Raw genomic sequence first — 16579 nt, forward strand, 5'->3', positions numbered from 1 at the left:
CACATTTCTTACATTACACCTATCTACACTACTGTTGGTGGCTGCAAAGTCAATATGACTTCCTATGGCAATTATTAAAGCTAGAAAAAGCACCTTCATGTAAATATTGGTGTAGGAGTAGAATGGACAGTCTCACTTCTGAGAGAAAAACTAAAGTGATTACACCTCAAAATACTAAAAGGTTGAAGCAGGAGTATCATCACACTGTTTCATTGAAAGATCTCCAAGTTCATTCTCATGGTTGATCAGATTCTTCTTTTGATATCCTTTAACATGAGGGAAGATTGAGCCCTATAGAGCTGCTATTGTCCATTAAACAGCACGATTTCATTAATAGGTGATTAAAAAAAACAATGAAAAATTTTATGAGATTTAAAAATCTATATTAGAAAATAATACAATTAACTGAGTACACATAAGCAAGAGAGGAAGTCTACTTTGTACCTACCGTAGGCAAATAGAGAGTAAACAACATACTAGATCAATACAGGACAGATATTGTCCAATACAGCTTTATCGGATTACTATATTTGAAAATTGATGACCCTCTTCTTCCTAAGGAACTGAGAGGTTTTGGTGCTAACATTATATACTATCTCTAACGTTTCTTATAGTTAAGCAACACTTTTCACTGGAGATAGTAATTCTTTAAAAGCAATTGCAATAATATGTTTTGTTAGCTGCAGTAATTATTAACTGTTACCCTTCATTTAATACAGCTGCATAAAACAGAATTTTCTGTCAGCAAAAAACAGAAATAACTTAATATGTATTACATCTTTGAAATTCTTACATCTTATCCCATATTTTTTTCATGCCACCCTCATCCTAATTTTCATTCCATAAATAAAAAGGAACAAGCACAATTTTATACAGATCTGAAATGTCAGAAGAATGATAAAGAGAAAACACTGTTAAAAATCTGCCCTTTTGTCATCTCCCCACCCTTGTCACACACACACACATGTTGCAAATCTTCTATAAGATCATTAAAAGTTCTGTTATGTGTAAAGTAACCAGAAAAGAAAGATACAGGGTGTTAGCATGTGGATCAACTCTTCATTCTCATCCATCAGTAAACTTGAACTGTCAGTTTCATCAAAATACAGACATATTTTCTCCAAATGTAGCTTATGCAAGTACAAATACTTGACAGTGTGAGAAGCAAACTTAATTTTCCACTTACCAATACAAAAGCTGAAGTTATTGAGTAGAATCAGCATAGAATCAGTTAGGCTGGAAAAGACACTAAGATTATCTAGTTCCTCTAATGCCCACTAACCATGTTCCTCGCTGCCACATGGACGTGTTTCTTGAACACATCCAGGGACAGGGACTCCACCACCTTCCTGGGCTGCCTGTGCCAATGCATTATCATTCTTTTCCAAGAAGGAATTTTTCTTAATATCCAACCTGAACCTCCCCTGGCATAACTTAGGGCAATCACCTCTTGAGTAGTTTTTAGGCTGAATGCTTTGATCCAACTTTGTCTTCGCTATTGATTATTTTCCTGTATTTCAAATCTTTTATATTTTCAGGACTATTTCACTGCTTCTTCTGAAGGTTACATCTTACTTATACATTGATGTCCAACTCTTTACTTAATTCAAATGTATAAATGTATCAAAGTCTATTTAAAAGACTGCCCTAAACACATCCTTAAGTCTGGAAGTGTGTAAATACAGAGCTATCTAAATACTGGATTAATTGTTAGAACTCTGGACAAAGTGCAAAGACTATGAATTAAGAAAAAGGAGAAAAATATAGTAAAGTCTATTAGTAATGTGTTAACCTGATGTCATCAAACTCTATTAGTACTCATCTGCTGTTAATCTACCTGGCTATTCAAGCCTTTTACACTCTCAAGACAAGGAAAGCATGTTTAAATTTATGTGAAATATTGTTTAAGTTGCTATTTATACACCAGTCTTTAGTCTCTACTACAAACATCTACTTTCCTTGGCAAACTGCAGTCAGAAATGGAAGGTGCTTCAAATATCGGAAACTGTATATCTAGAAATAAGATCAATTGCCTGAAACCACATTAATTTAACATTTTGAAGAAACTGTTCTGACAAAATAGATTGCTTTAGAAGGTAAGATTCAGTAGTATCATTTACTAACTTAATTTTTTTTTTCTTTTTGATAGAACTGCTTGTTTAAACTATCTCTCTGTGATTTAAAATGCTTCTCAGTATAACAATGTTTCCGCAGTCTTAGGATCATCTAAGTAGCAGGCTGCTGATGGAAAAGAAACAGAATGCCTTCCTTCCTCCCCACCTTTGACTTTTGTTGTCAGTGTTGGCTATTTATTTTAGTACTTCTCCCCTGTTGCTGATTTAGGTTTCCCCTGCTGGTTCCTGCTGAGCTGGATAAGCTTTGGAAAAAATAACTTTGCTATCAGTACAAGGCAATGGCAGTGAGATCAATGGCAATATCCCAAATGACACAAAGCTACATGACTTTGAATGAAGAGAAAAAATGATTCTTCTTATCTTTTTTTAATAATCATTCTCATGAAATTAAATTCAGCTCTAAATTCTGGACAAAACTGAATTGATGACCATGTCAAGACTTATTCAAACTAAAAGTACAATCCTAGTGAAATGCATACATATAACAAAAACAATGGGCCATATCTCAAAAGAAATCAGTAGAGCTGTGTGAGGTTCACCACCTATCTAAGGGAACTGAGAAGCTGAATCTTTGTAAAATTCTATCTTTCCTTCCTTCATTCCTTCTATTCCTTCTCTCCCTCTCTCTCTCTTTCTTTCTTTCTTTTTCTCCTTTTTTTTTTTTTTTTTCTTTTTTTTTTTTTTTCCCCTCCTTTCATTTATTTGAACAGATAGATTGTGTTTGTGACTTTAATGTAGAAACCAGTAAATGGTGCATGGAGAACAGGGCTGGCTATTAAACAATGGCTGTTGTATGTGAAGTGCTGCTATGAGTAGAGATGAACAGCAGTGAGCCAGAAATGCCCATAAAATCTCTGAGCTCTGAACCACCCAGGTCAGTCTCAGGATTTTTTTTTTTGGACTATTTCCTCCTCTATTACTCTATTTTTTTTTCTCTAAGCAGGGAAGGTAAGAACAGAAAGTCAAAATCTGAAGAAAATCTGGTGTGAGATCTGAGTGTTGGTGAATGTTTCCAGGCACAGCAAAACAATCCTCTATGCAGCTTTAATGTTAGAAAAATGCCTAACAGTGCTTTCCCAGACAACTTCAGGTATAGCTCAGGATTTGGGAACCATCCTCAAAAATATACTAATAGTTAGTCACGTTAACATGAGGCTGATGGGTAAATGACATGAATTCAGAATGTTGGTTGGTCTTCATGCTAAAAAAACAGTCACAGGTTCATTTAGTTTTCTATTGGAGACACAATTCAACTACATCAGGAACAGTTGAGGTGCATCCCTCAGGCACTGATCATGCACTGTTAGCTGCTGAAAATCTGCAGCTGCTCATTCCTTCCTCTCCTCTCTGCAAGGTCACCCCTCACCCAGCTCCATAGCTGTGTGGCCATTTGAAAAAAACACATTTGTGAAATTATCCAGCCTGAACATCCACAGTGATGTTAAACAACTAAAAGAGACATAGGTATGCACATGCATGTGTGAGCCTGTGAGGGTACATAAGCAGCTGAATTATTACAAAAAACCTCTGAAAAATCTTCAAGGAGGGTGGGAACATGAAGGCAAAGGCAGTTAGTTGCATTTAAAATAGGATTTTGGTCAAAATTAATTCATACCCCCACAGCTTCAGAGTCTACACATCTGGAATGGTATTTCCTTTTATGCTGAATATAAGAGAAAGGCTTTTTGCCTGAGGTGAAGATGGTCCCAACTTGTATTGTTAGTTTAGACTCCTTAAAACTCACTAGTTGCAGAGAACTACCACTGAGAATTTTATTCTTTTGCTGAGCCTTGCATATGCACGTTTGGCAGCAATATCTCTGTCTAGTTCGGATAAGATACTTGCAACATCTGACACCTTGCACTCATACTGGGAAAAATTCTACAGAATTCTCAGCTATGGCCACATCATGTTGCCTTTGTCCTTCAAACAGAGCTAAGTTTCAAACATTAAAAGGACTTTGGATCAAAATACAAATAAGAAAGGTGAGCAAAATAGAAAAAATGTGCATATAAAAACTTATGTCAGGAGTGGCAACCCTTTTGTCCACAGAAAAATGAGTGCAGACAGACAAAAGGAATCTTAGTATAAGAGTTTGCCTTATGCTTTGCCTTCTGATTTGATAACGTTTTCTGGATTTTAATTGCAAAAAATGCAAAATCAATAAAAAAATCTAAAAGGAAAAAGACAAATGAAGAAAAAGAAGGGAAGAAGTAAAAGCTAAAAAAGAATCTAAAGCTGCTACCTGGTGTGCAACTTGGACAAAATTAGAGGAAATCCATCTGACAGCTGGCAATGACTTTACCTCTGTTTACATTCAGCTTTTAGAAATAGTCTGCATTCACTTGAACTTTGACTGGAACTCCCTTGCTTAAAAATTTGATAATTCCTTCTGTCTCTATGCTGCTAGAGAAGATTCCAACTTAAAGAATGAAAAGCATGTTGAATAGGAGAATAATTGATCTGAAAGTAACACCTCTTATTTTATTATGTTGAAGGATACGGTGGTATGGTAGTCGAGGTTGAATCTTCCCACCAGTATTCCATTATGTTTTGCTGCCCTGTAACAGATGGCAGCAGAGGGGCGTTCTGACAAAATGGCACCTGACATGGAAGTGCAGATGAAGCAAAGGTGTGTGATTGAATTCCTCCATGGAGAACGAATTGCACCTGTTGACATTCATCAGCACTTAGTAAACATTTATGCAGACTAAACAGTAGATGTGAGCACAGTGAAATGGTGGATGGTGCATTTCAGCAGAGGCAACAGAAATGTGGAAAACATGTTCCAGATGGCCATGCAGATTTTTAAGACCATGTTATGTAGGCTCTTGTTCATTGGTGGTGAAAATGCACAGCTAGTGGTTATGACTATGTTGAAAAACATTGTTTTTCTTTTTTTTTTCAGCTAAGAATTTGCTCTATCAAATAACGTTATTACTTTTTACTCTTTCTAGAAAAGTATTCAGCTCTTCAGATTGTATTGTTTTAAAATAGCATACCTTTATGGACAAATTGAATAGTATTGGCAAGTGAGACTTTTCTAGCCATTTTTACAAATAATTATTTCATACCAGTGAGGAATGAATTCAACAGCTGTGAATAAAACCACTAGAGAAAACACTTCCTTCAGACTTTAGGGGTAAAAAAAATAATCATAGAATAATGTTACTCTAGGACAATAGTTTCTTCTGAAATAAATGACCTTTTCCTTGACTTTTGTGTATCGCTTAATTAAATCAATTAGTGCATTCAGGATTTCATTCAATGCTACTCAGAGGTGTCACAAGGGGTTGCACTTATCAGTACAAAGTTAAACAGTGCTGTCCATGCACTGGGAAATTTCTGTTAAGAAAAGGGCAAAAATGAGGGGCATCATAACTGGGATTTGGGTTGAACTATAGATAAACCTGAGTAAAATGGTTACTGAATATTGGGTGATAACTGGAGAGAACACAAGAGAGAAACAGACTAAAAGCATAGGATATGGGATTAATTCATTATACTTTTCCTTATTGAGTAATCACTCATGACTATAAACCAAATTAACTCAATATTCTTCAAACAGTCCTTAAGTCAAAACCCAACAGAAAATAACTGAAGATGATGTTACCTACAGAATCTTGGCAACATAATAGAATCTTTGGTAAAAACAATATTTTTCTATTAGTAATTACACTAATGAATGGACACTATTTTTAATGTTAACTTAATATTGGGTAGGGATTACTCTATCAATAATTTAGTTATAAATTATTTCTTTAACATTAAACACAAATGGTGCAGGTTCTTTATTTGACTAAGCTTTATTCAAAGCAGTGATGAGAGATAAAATGATTCATATCTTCATTTGTCTAGAAGACTTGATGCAGGACTACCGAACACTAATAACTTTTAGACAACTGTGTGTTTTCACTTCTTCCCATATTCATTCTTTATTTTTTTTTTCATTTTTTCAAAAATAGAAGAGTTAAGTATACTTTTCTTTTTTCAAGAAGGCTACTTTACTTGCTAAAAGCCACTTTTAGTTTTGACTTCAGAGATTGACTAATATCATCTCAAGACTAAACTTAGTGGAATGGGTTTTATTATATGGATGCTGTTCCCCAGTGGTTAAAGGTTACATTGAGCCTAGAATACAGATTAATAATTCATTTTGACTTCTGTCACTATCACTGTATCTCAGCAACATATGTGTTATAATACAGTTTTAAAGATGAATCATCCTGTTCATGTTCACATCTTAGGTCAAATCATGCTACTGTCACTAAAAATGAATGTCTCTATCTTTCCATATCTTTCTCATCCAGTCTTTTTCACAAGCAATCCCTAGATATGTCGCTATGATTTTCAGTGTTTCTGGAACTTCACATTAGAAAGTATCCGAACTCTAAAAAGTAAGGATGTACTGCAGGTGAGTAGGTGAGTATTATGATCAACCATTGCCTTCTTTCATGTTTAGCAAATCCATATTTATAAGGCAGAGGAACAGTGTTGAAAAAAAAAAAAAAAAAGTAAATATAAGCATTCACAGAGTGGTTTTGTTTTTGTTTTTTTTTTAAGAAAAGAATTGCTATAGAAAATTTTATTTTCTCATATTGTCATGTACAGAAGAATTGAGTTGAGTAAATGTCAGAATCTGCAATTTAGATGTCTGCACTTAAGTTAGCTATCTATCTTTGAGGGAGAAAAATAGTAATTTCCTTAATTATTAAGGAAATGTCTCAAATACGTCAGATGAATCATAGTCTGTTTCTTTCTATACTAATAAAAAGAGCAAAAGGAGATTATATTAGACTTAGATGTTAAAATCATGTGAAAAGAGTCCTTCCCATACTCTGATGTAAAGTGTTTAAAAAATGTCTACAAATGAATGTACAGAATATATATATATGTCTGCTAACAGACTTTCAAATACATACACAAGTTCAGTCAACACTTTCTGACAATGAAATGAATACATTTTAATCCTTTTCCAAAGGAAAATAATAGAAAATCTCTATGTTCCAAAAGCAAATGTCAATGCACATGGAAGCTAATGAAAAATATACTGAGGAAAAGGAAATATATGAGAGGTGATATATGAGATGTATCTTTTGTGAATGACCTATTTTAAAACAGAACAAGTGAAAGCAATAACAGTTAAAGAATAAGCAAAGTGACATACTAAGTATGAAATAGCAGTGTCTGCTAGGTAGGCAGATCCATTTCTTCAAATCTTATATTAGGAATTGAAGAACATTTCCTAGATTTAGTTAAGAAAAAAAGATCTATTCTGAAGATTCCAAATAATGACACAGTGTTACTTTTGTCTTACCTCTATGAAGAAGAGACTGGCTGCTGATGTTGGATGTTGGTACATATAGACAGTCACGAGGATGGCTGCAGCCACAATGAGGACCAGGACTAAAATGCCGATGATTAAACCAGCATGAAGTGTTCCACCTTTTTTCTCTGCAGCGCTGTCATCTGTGGAAGCTGCATGAATGACACACTTATTAGTGCAATAACTTATGTCTTATCCATTCCATTTCATATCTGGTAACTGAACATTTGCTTTTTCATTATTACATGTCTTGCTTTCCAGATCCCATTTTGGAAAAAGATGCTAGGCGCTCTTTCCCATACAACTGAACAATCCTATAATATTAATGAACAGACATTTTACTATTTTTGATTCAATAAACAAAATTAATATAGTTTCATTTGAACATAATCTGGACATTCAGAAGTTCCTAATTACCCTCATAATGAATTTTGCTTTGATTTTCTCATAAAATCATTGCAATTGCCCTACAGATGAGTACCAATTGAATACATTTTGAGTGTTGCATTTTATTCTAGTTTTTAAAGCTTCAAGTTGAGAGATGGCACAAATCTCTATGAGGTCTAGATAATAAACATTCTGAAAGGCCGATTCATTAGCTTAGAGAGGGGTTTTGAACCACCCTGTGCAACTGAATCAAACTGCCAAAACTGTAACAGATGGACGTTAAATGACCCTGCAACATTTTAACCTTGGTCCGAATGGAACACACATCCAAGTATTACAGAAGACCATTCCTACTGCGATTTCTACTTCTGTGATCCTTGTGCGATTTCTACTTTTGGTGCGCTCAAGCCCAAAGATTCCCACTGCTTTCTGCTTTTCTGCCAATCCTAGAATCATCTCCATGATATACTCCATACAGAACTTGTCTCTGATCTCACTTACATGCATTTTTTTTTTCAATTCCATTTTTAAATTTCCTCTCACAATGTTTGCTTGCCAAGCTGACTATAGTGAAAGTGGTTGATTTTTATAATCATCCTTTTGGCTGTACCACTTCCCTGAACTATTTGTTTGGTTGTATTAGAACGTCGCAGCCTGTGAGGTCAGTGGTCATCTACCTTTGATTTGCTCTCAGAAAGCAGCCATTGAATTATGAGTATTGCTTCAAACAATTACAATGCTAATACAATTGGTAACAACCACAACAATACTTGTGCATGGTCTTTCACTGTTCGTAAGATGGTGAGCAAACACTCCATACTAAGATTAAAAAAAATGAACTGGAAAATAATAAGAGTATCTCCTGATACTAACACATTAAATGCTTCCTATGAGAGGCAGTAAAAGAAAATAGGAATAGTTAACCACATTGAGATTAACTGTAACAGTTCAAGCATCCCATGGAAGGCCTGCATAGCTGGTTCCACAAATGACTTCATGGCACCATTACAGCAATAGGGAAAAAAGGAAGATGCATTATCTTAGCCACAAGCTGTTTCTAACTATTACATGGAAATATTTCATTGTAAGAAGAACTTATTCCTGTAAGTTTCCCAGTGTCAGCCTTATTTGATTTATTTTTTTTTAAAATAGAACAGACAATGAAAATTTTTCACCAATTCTTTGATATTGTAGTGAAATAAGGGAGATAATGTCCATAATGTAGATCTTTGAGCATTTCCAAATGCATTCATTGTCAAATGCTACTTAGAACAATTCATGATGGTAGCCTTCATGGAGGAAGATAGAAGAAAGGTGATACTGAAAAAGATGGCTCTAACTTTCGAACAGCAGAGTTCTTTACTCAGCATTGCCAGTAATAATTTACTAAATAGCTACTCACTTCCAGCTGGGTATAGCTGGTGTATAAAACTCTAGAATTAATTTGTGCACCGCAACTATATTTATTACTTGTACATATGTTTCAAATGGCAAAGCAAACACAAGTTAAGCAACTGAAAGATCATCTGGGAAGGCCTGCTTTATTGTACATGCTTTGGGTTGGGTTATTAATTCCCAGTGATGAGAAGCTATTTGTTGTGTGAATCACCCCACAGAGAAGTAACAATTTCCCATAAGGAGCAGGTAATTCCTAGCTTGTCTTTCTCATAATTGGCTGACAACTTCATACTCTTCTACTCAACTCTTCAGTGCCACATTGGTGAATCATAAACTATTACTTGCACACATTTCCAGACCAATTTACACAAAATGAATAATTTGTATTGTTACTATGTTATGGTTGAAAGCAGAACATCATATTCTACATATTAAAAAATGCTAGATTTCAGCAAAGATACTGACCACTTTATAAAGGCCATTAAATTAATCTGCTTTATTATTTTCTCAGTATTTAGCATACAGATTTGCAAGTAAAAATGCTGTCACTTCACAGTAGAACAGGTGACGTTATGCTGCCTAGTCTAGGGTAGAGTACTGCGTGGACATCACTGCAGTGATCAGAATGGCAAACATGAAAACAAATGAAATAGATTCTTAAATAACAACAAGGGTAAGTAACTTGTAATTTCCATAATCGAAATTCAGTTCATTGACCCCAGGGCTATAATACTCATGAGAAATTGATTTCACTGTCTTTGCATAGAGACAATAAACAATGTTGTCAACTTTGAGAACACTCTCTGCTTGGAAATCAACTGACAGCTCTTTTAAAAAGCTACCAAGGGAAATAGCTGAAAAAAAAAAGAAAAAAAAAAAGAAAAAAAAAAGGGCTTAGAAACTTTTTCACGTGCAGAAGTATTCATAAGCTTTTCAAAACACATCTGCTCTTCCAGGCAAGGCTAAACCCATAGGAGGATATTTGCCTTTTGAACCTTTTTTCCCCAAAACAGCTTTATCAGTGGAATTTTCCCCAAATTTTCATTTTCCTGTGCTCAGGAAAGTTGTTACATACAATATACTCTATTTACAACTCCCCCCCAAATTCTTTAATGTATAAACCTTTTAAGCAGAAAGAACATGTTAACATCTGCATGGTTACTCTGTTTCTCACTAGGTTCTGAGTAGCAGTACAGAAAGAGTAAGTTTTTTCCCCAAGATACACAATGCAAACATGAAATAACTGCTCTCCTGCTTGAATGCTGTCTAAAAAGAAAGTAAAAACAATAGGAGTGTTTCGATTGTATGGCAAACACACTGGGACTGTCATTTTTGCTTTTATATTACTGTGTTATGTCTCTAGTTACAGTTGAGTTAGATTTTTTTGGTGCAGTAAAAACAAAAACCTCAAGAAATTATCACATGTAAATGTCTTGTCCTGTTCCATGGTCACTATGATGCTGACTTTACCATGAACAAAGGTGTGTACAAACTGAGACAGAGCATTTGTAAACATGTTACAGATACTTTCTCACCACTGGTATAGCATAATAACAATTGAGGTCTACAAAAATAATGAAATACAATATGTTCTCTTATTCAAGCCCAAGGTTCACACAAGGTTGCCACTGTAACAGTTTTATATATAAGAAAAAGAACAAGACCTGTGATACATATATATATGTCTGCCATGATACGAGATAGAAAAGTAGCAACTTACCAAAGATTTACGTCTCTGATTGTGTGAACAGTGATAAGAAACATTTTTATTGGAAAAGGAAGAAAACTATGTGAAGTTCTATTGCTTTTTCGGATCTTTCCTTTAGACAAAATAATATTGATTCAAGGGCAAATAATGGATGGTAATATAAAAATGAATTTTTTTGCATAACAGGAATTTGGAAATAAAGTTTCACCATTTTCCTCCATGTTGTCCCTTCTCACTCTTGTATTTTGATCAGAAAGCTAAAAATTCCAATCTAATTGCTTAGATGCACATGCACCTTTAAGGGGCATCATGTAATATCTTATTTGATCCTCCTGACTGACACAGGTACACTAGCAAAGTCAAATATACAGGGTATAAATGTCCTAAGCAGCAGTGATCAGCCTGAAGGAAGTCATTCAGTCCTGTTTTTCCATGAAGAAAACTGAGATCTTCTCCCCTCTTTTTACCAAATGTATGAATTTTCATGGTAAATCCTTGAATTTGTCACAAAGAGATAAAGAACGAACACTGATTTATTACAAGATGAGCATTTGCTGTTATGTCATGTGGCAGAATTGGACAAATTCTAAATGTTCAGCACAAAACATGATTTTTTCTTTTTGCTGTCAGGTCAGATGAATATGAAACCATCACATACATATGTGAATATACATGCAGCCCTATCGGCAGCTTGCCTGGCATGAACTTAGTCTTGTGGTGAAATAGCTTGTATAACTACCAGCCCAGTAAAACATTCCAACAGAAGAAATGGTGCCAGACTGGAAAAGCCTGCTGGTTCAAGTATAACCACATCTACAGTACTTATGCACTCTTATGCATAATACTCATGAGTGTGCACTACATAGATTAAAAGTTAGAGAAGCTCTATTTTTTTTAAATTATTAATATTTTTCTTCTTAAGGCAAACATGCCACCTTTTAAACTGTTTAGTTGTTAACTTTGAAATACTCTTGCACTCCACAATTTTTATGTTAGGTAATGAACATTTAGGGTAGATTTATGTCATGCTTCTAATACTAATACAAGAGTAGTATCTCATAAATACTAGCTTAGGAATGTCAGATGTGCTTATATATAACATTAATAACCCTTACCACATGTAACTATGATATTAAAGCTTAAAGTGGTAGATTATATTTCTATAGAGCCCACAAACAAATTGCCAATACCTGGTGACAGAATCTAAAATTAGGTGGAATTAAGAACAGTATGCTTGGATATGCTTCTAATTGAAATATTTCACTTGATTCACAGTAATCACCTTGAATTGCAACTATGTGAAAATTCTCATGTCACTGAAATGTCAAAGGGGATCTTTTTGCACCAATACCTCAAGAGATTCCAACTGCAGTATTATTATAGGATCACAGAAACTTGATGATCCTGAAAGAATGCGTTCTTTAGGTTACTTAAAGCTTTTGAAAACACACTGCTTTTTTTTTTTTTTTTTTTTTTTTTAAATATATATATATATATTTTTCATAGGGATCCCATTATCCATTAGACATCTGTAAGTTTTCTAATTCACTCTATATAAGATATCTCAGTCTGAAGTCCTGAAGCTGTGAGGGAAAGTGTGATATACTGAAAGTTGATTTTTTTTTTTTATCAGTCCATTTATACTTCTTAGTTGGCTGCTGGATTTTTGCTAGTTATTAACTTTTGCTAGTTACATGCATTTTATATATAAACAATGAAAGCATGTACTGCTTAGGATTGACACCATCTTATATATCACAAAAGGGGTAATATATACTTGGCCTTGTAGAAGTAATCTGTGTGAGGAATAAAGCAATTTACACCCCTTCTCCAAGTTCCATTTCAGGGTAATAAAACTGTCCATCACTGACACTATTGGAATACCTTGACTTCAGGAAAATCAGTACTGATTTGGTTGAACACGGCAGGTCAATTCCTTCTCTCTGCTACCATCCCTGCTATCTGCCTGATATGCTACTGTTAACTAGGTTACATTCAGCCATCCTTACACTCACAACTGTTCTTTCTTCATAGGTGGCACTGGACCATTTTATGTGTGAATTTCTCTCATCAAGGAGCTTGAGGATGTGTGATAGATGTTTCTGCATGAGAAATCCATGCAAGCCATTTGGCAACACCTTCTCTGCATGTCTTTGCTTTCCTCTTTGGGCAGCCAAATAGCAGAAACTCTCTTGCCTCTTACATGGTCCACTACTAAGTCACATCCACAGATTCAGGTTCACTCCACTAGATCTCTATTCTGATTGGTGCATCATGTCTAGATTGGAAGCTGTACTGCTCTCCTCTATTTGCCTGACTGTGAGCTTGTGCCCATATGCCAAGAGGAAAGACGTAATATTCAAGGCAGCCTAGCTCACAGGGATACAACCTACGTGAGCTTGGCAGAGACACTGAATTTTTTACCCTGTTTTGGGGCCCCACTTATACCTGGAATGTGAGTCTATGAGAAGACTGCTTGTTTTACGGAGCAGGTCGTCCAAAGCTAAGCTTTCTTTTCCCTACACATAAAGCAGATTCCTGAGCAGAAGATTAATGACCTATGCAGAGTGATTGTGGGAGGGAAGAATTGAATTTATAGTGGGAAGAATTCTCTGGAGGCTCAGAGAAATCCCCATAACAGTGTGTTCTCTACCTCTTCTAGGAAAAGCATGCTCTGGACTCAATTTCTTCATGATAATAGAGTATGATTTTCTTGCTTTTGTGAGTTCATTCCCTTAGCATTTGTTAACATTTTGAAGTTAATCCACTGCTACAGTTTTCTTAGTATCATGGCTATTTACAAAGTCCTAGTTCAGCTAATGCTGTAAGGAATGAAGGGGGGTCTTTGAGTGAGGATATCATGTATCATTATGTGTAACCCAGTATCTGTCCAATTGCTATCAATTTGCTATCGGACTCTGGGCAACTCAGTAAGTCTCTCCAAGATTGATTGCTTAGTGCACTAAGCAAGTGGATGTGAATGCACTAACACCAAACTTCTCTGTTTACAGAATGACAGCAATAACTGTTAGCTAAGGATTTATGTTCTTCTGCCCTAAAATATCACCTAGTCCTGCAACAATTATCATTCATTGGTGTTCAGTTCAGTCTGAGTAGTTTCAAGCAATTTAAGCTGTTACAATATTAGGTAACATCAGCTGTCACAAAGCTCAATATTTTACCATAGTATTTGACCTGGCAATGGAGCTGAATTCCTAATTCCAAGAGAGCAAAAATTTACCTGGCTAAAGAAATGATATGAGTGGGTACCCTATATCATTTTACATTTAGCATAGAAAACAAAAGACAAAATAAATCAGTATAAGAAGTCAGAATTAAACGTAAGTTGATGTCTACATACAGTTGTTCTGTTTTAGCTAAACTGTTTGAACATCATGCTTCTTTAAAGTAATGTGGTTCATAATACCTAGTGTGATGTAAAACGTCCTTTTGTGCTAGAAGCAGAAAGTGACATTGCCTTTATAGAAGATACATTCTATTGGCACTACTTTGGAAAACTTCTGTTTTTATTTGCTTGAATTTGTGCAGAGTAATACTAGGTTTATTTTTTTTTTTTTCAACATACTCTATAAGTATAATAAGATGATGACAGCAAAATTAGGATACAATGAAGATACAAGAAATTCTGGAATTATCCTGTTTTAAGGAACATTTAAGTATAATTCAAAGTGTCAAAGAATTAAACACAAATGAACACAATCTGCCAGTGTTCCCAAGTTAAATGTCCTAAAATAAAACATTATTAATTTGTGATTCTATTTTTCAAGCAGAAAAGATGAGTTCAGCACTTTCTATTTGTGATTGCTCTAGAAAATACTAGTGTTGCACACTGGCTGCCGTGTATGTAAAATACATTTCCACCTGTATCTAGTGAACAAAGAAAATAGAGTATTTTTATCAGAGGCTGCTTCTTTTCCAAAGCTGTAGGGGCTGTTCTCAGCTTTGGAAAGTTCCAGTTGAATAATATACACTCATATGGTATCGTACTGAATTGGATCATTTAGAAACATAACATATTATTAAAAAGTAGGTTAGATAATTATTATCCAGCATGAAATAAGGCTAGTTAGCTGAAGATCAGTTAGCTGGAGAGCAGTGTGAAAAAAACAAGACTGAATCTTGTCCACAATTTGTCAAGAATCCCTATGGTAGGAAGACTGAAATTTTAAAGGGAAATTAGAGACAGATCTAGCACTGGGAAAATTTATCACTGTATTTAAGATTTATAAAAGTACTTTAGCAAGACTCAAAAACTTGGGATTGTAGTTTGATAATTTCCTATCCTGCTTCCCAATGTTTCAAACTAAAATTACGTACTTTGTAGCACTAATTTTAACCTTCTACACCACTAATGTTCACATCCAGACCATCTTTAAAAGGTACACTAACTAGAGCAAGCAGAAGGATATAGACATTTCCTTTTCCTACATATGCTGGAATGGACTTGCTCATAAATGTACAAAACAGGTAGATGTCTTTTTGCATAGTTTTGCTTTTTTTCACAACAGTAATTTTGTAATACATTTTGATGAATGAGAAAAGGTAGCAGATTTCCAGACACTTACTGTCCAACACACACATTTTTCTTCTGAGTTATAAAGCTGGAGGATTGAGAGGGACTTATAAAAATCAAATTGTCACAACAAGGTGTCTAAAAAGGTCAAATGAAATGTCTGGATGTGCTGGCCAATCATCTAAATCACCCACCAAAGAGTTCTCAACAAGAAAATACTGTATTACTGTATTGCCACAGTCAATTGCTCACAATTTTTATGAAAAATTAGGCTTTTAAACCATTTAGTCATCTGTGCTGCGGTATAAGAAAAATGAAATAACTGCAATTGCAATTAAAAACAAAAGCATACATTTGTTCTGCTGGATATACCTTAAATTTTAGAAATACTTTTCTTCTTATTTTAAAGAGAACTAAGATACAATTAATATCATGATGGCATGCCAAGCATATTAAAAATTGGTTTAGACAGGTATCTATTGCATGTGTTTGGCATCTATCAAGTGTCTATGAAGAAAAAGGGAATACAGAAAAAATAAAAACAAGCAAGTTTGTAAACATGCCTGAAATGATTGTGGTTGAATTACAGCATTAGCTTGCAAATTGATTTCTCATATAATTAAAAAGTCCATGCACCTTGGCCTAAATCTGAACTATAATTTAACCTTAGCTGCTGCTTTATAACAGGTGCTTTCAAAAGTTCCAGGCAGAGGTGAGACGCAGAATTTCTATAGAGTCCTCTTTTGCCCAACCAGATATTGACAGCTACCATCCAAGGACACATCAAGCTGTAGGCCATCATTGATCCAACAAAGCTTTGGTTTTCCATTATATAAGACTCCCTTTCATTAGAGTTTTAAAGTCCGAGAAAGCAAAAACCCTGTGTTTTTGACCTGAAAGAATTTACTCTTTATGAAAAGCTGACAAATCACAGAGAACTAAAAAACATGCTTACAGCTGCAGAGATTTTATCCGAGCCTAATTTAGGGGTCACTGAAAAATTCAATACATAATTGAAGAATCATCGAAAAGAACTCCCCAGATTAAAATCTACGTTTACTGCGTGAATGAAAATCCTGGAGTGCTGCTTT

General features: G+C 34.8%; 1 protein-coding gene across 3 annotated transcripts in view; it reads right to left on the minus strand.

Annotated features, from left to right (window-relative positions):
- PLXDC2 (plexin domain containing 2) overlaps positions 1-16579 on the minus strand; it is a 230458-nt gene that overhangs the window by 5809 nt on the left and 208070 nt on the right. For all 3 annotated transcript variants that reach the window (XM_052693990.1, XM_052693988.1, XM_052693991.1), the window contains one exon: positions 7453-7613. In XM_052693990.1, coding sequence (XP_052549950.1) covers positions 7453-7613 — 161 coding nt within the window. The remainder of the gene's footprint in view (positions 1-7452; positions 7614-16579) is intronic.

This window comes from Tympanuchus pallidicinctus, unplaced genomic scaffold (assembly GCF_026119805.1).
Source record: "Tympanuchus pallidicinctus isolate F22 unplaced genomic scaffold, pur_lepc_1.0 scaffold3, whole genome shotgun sequence".
NCBI classification, from domain to species: domain Eukaryota; kingdom Metazoa; phylum Chordata; class Aves; order Galliformes; family Phasianidae; genus Tympanuchus; species Tympanuchus pallidicinctus.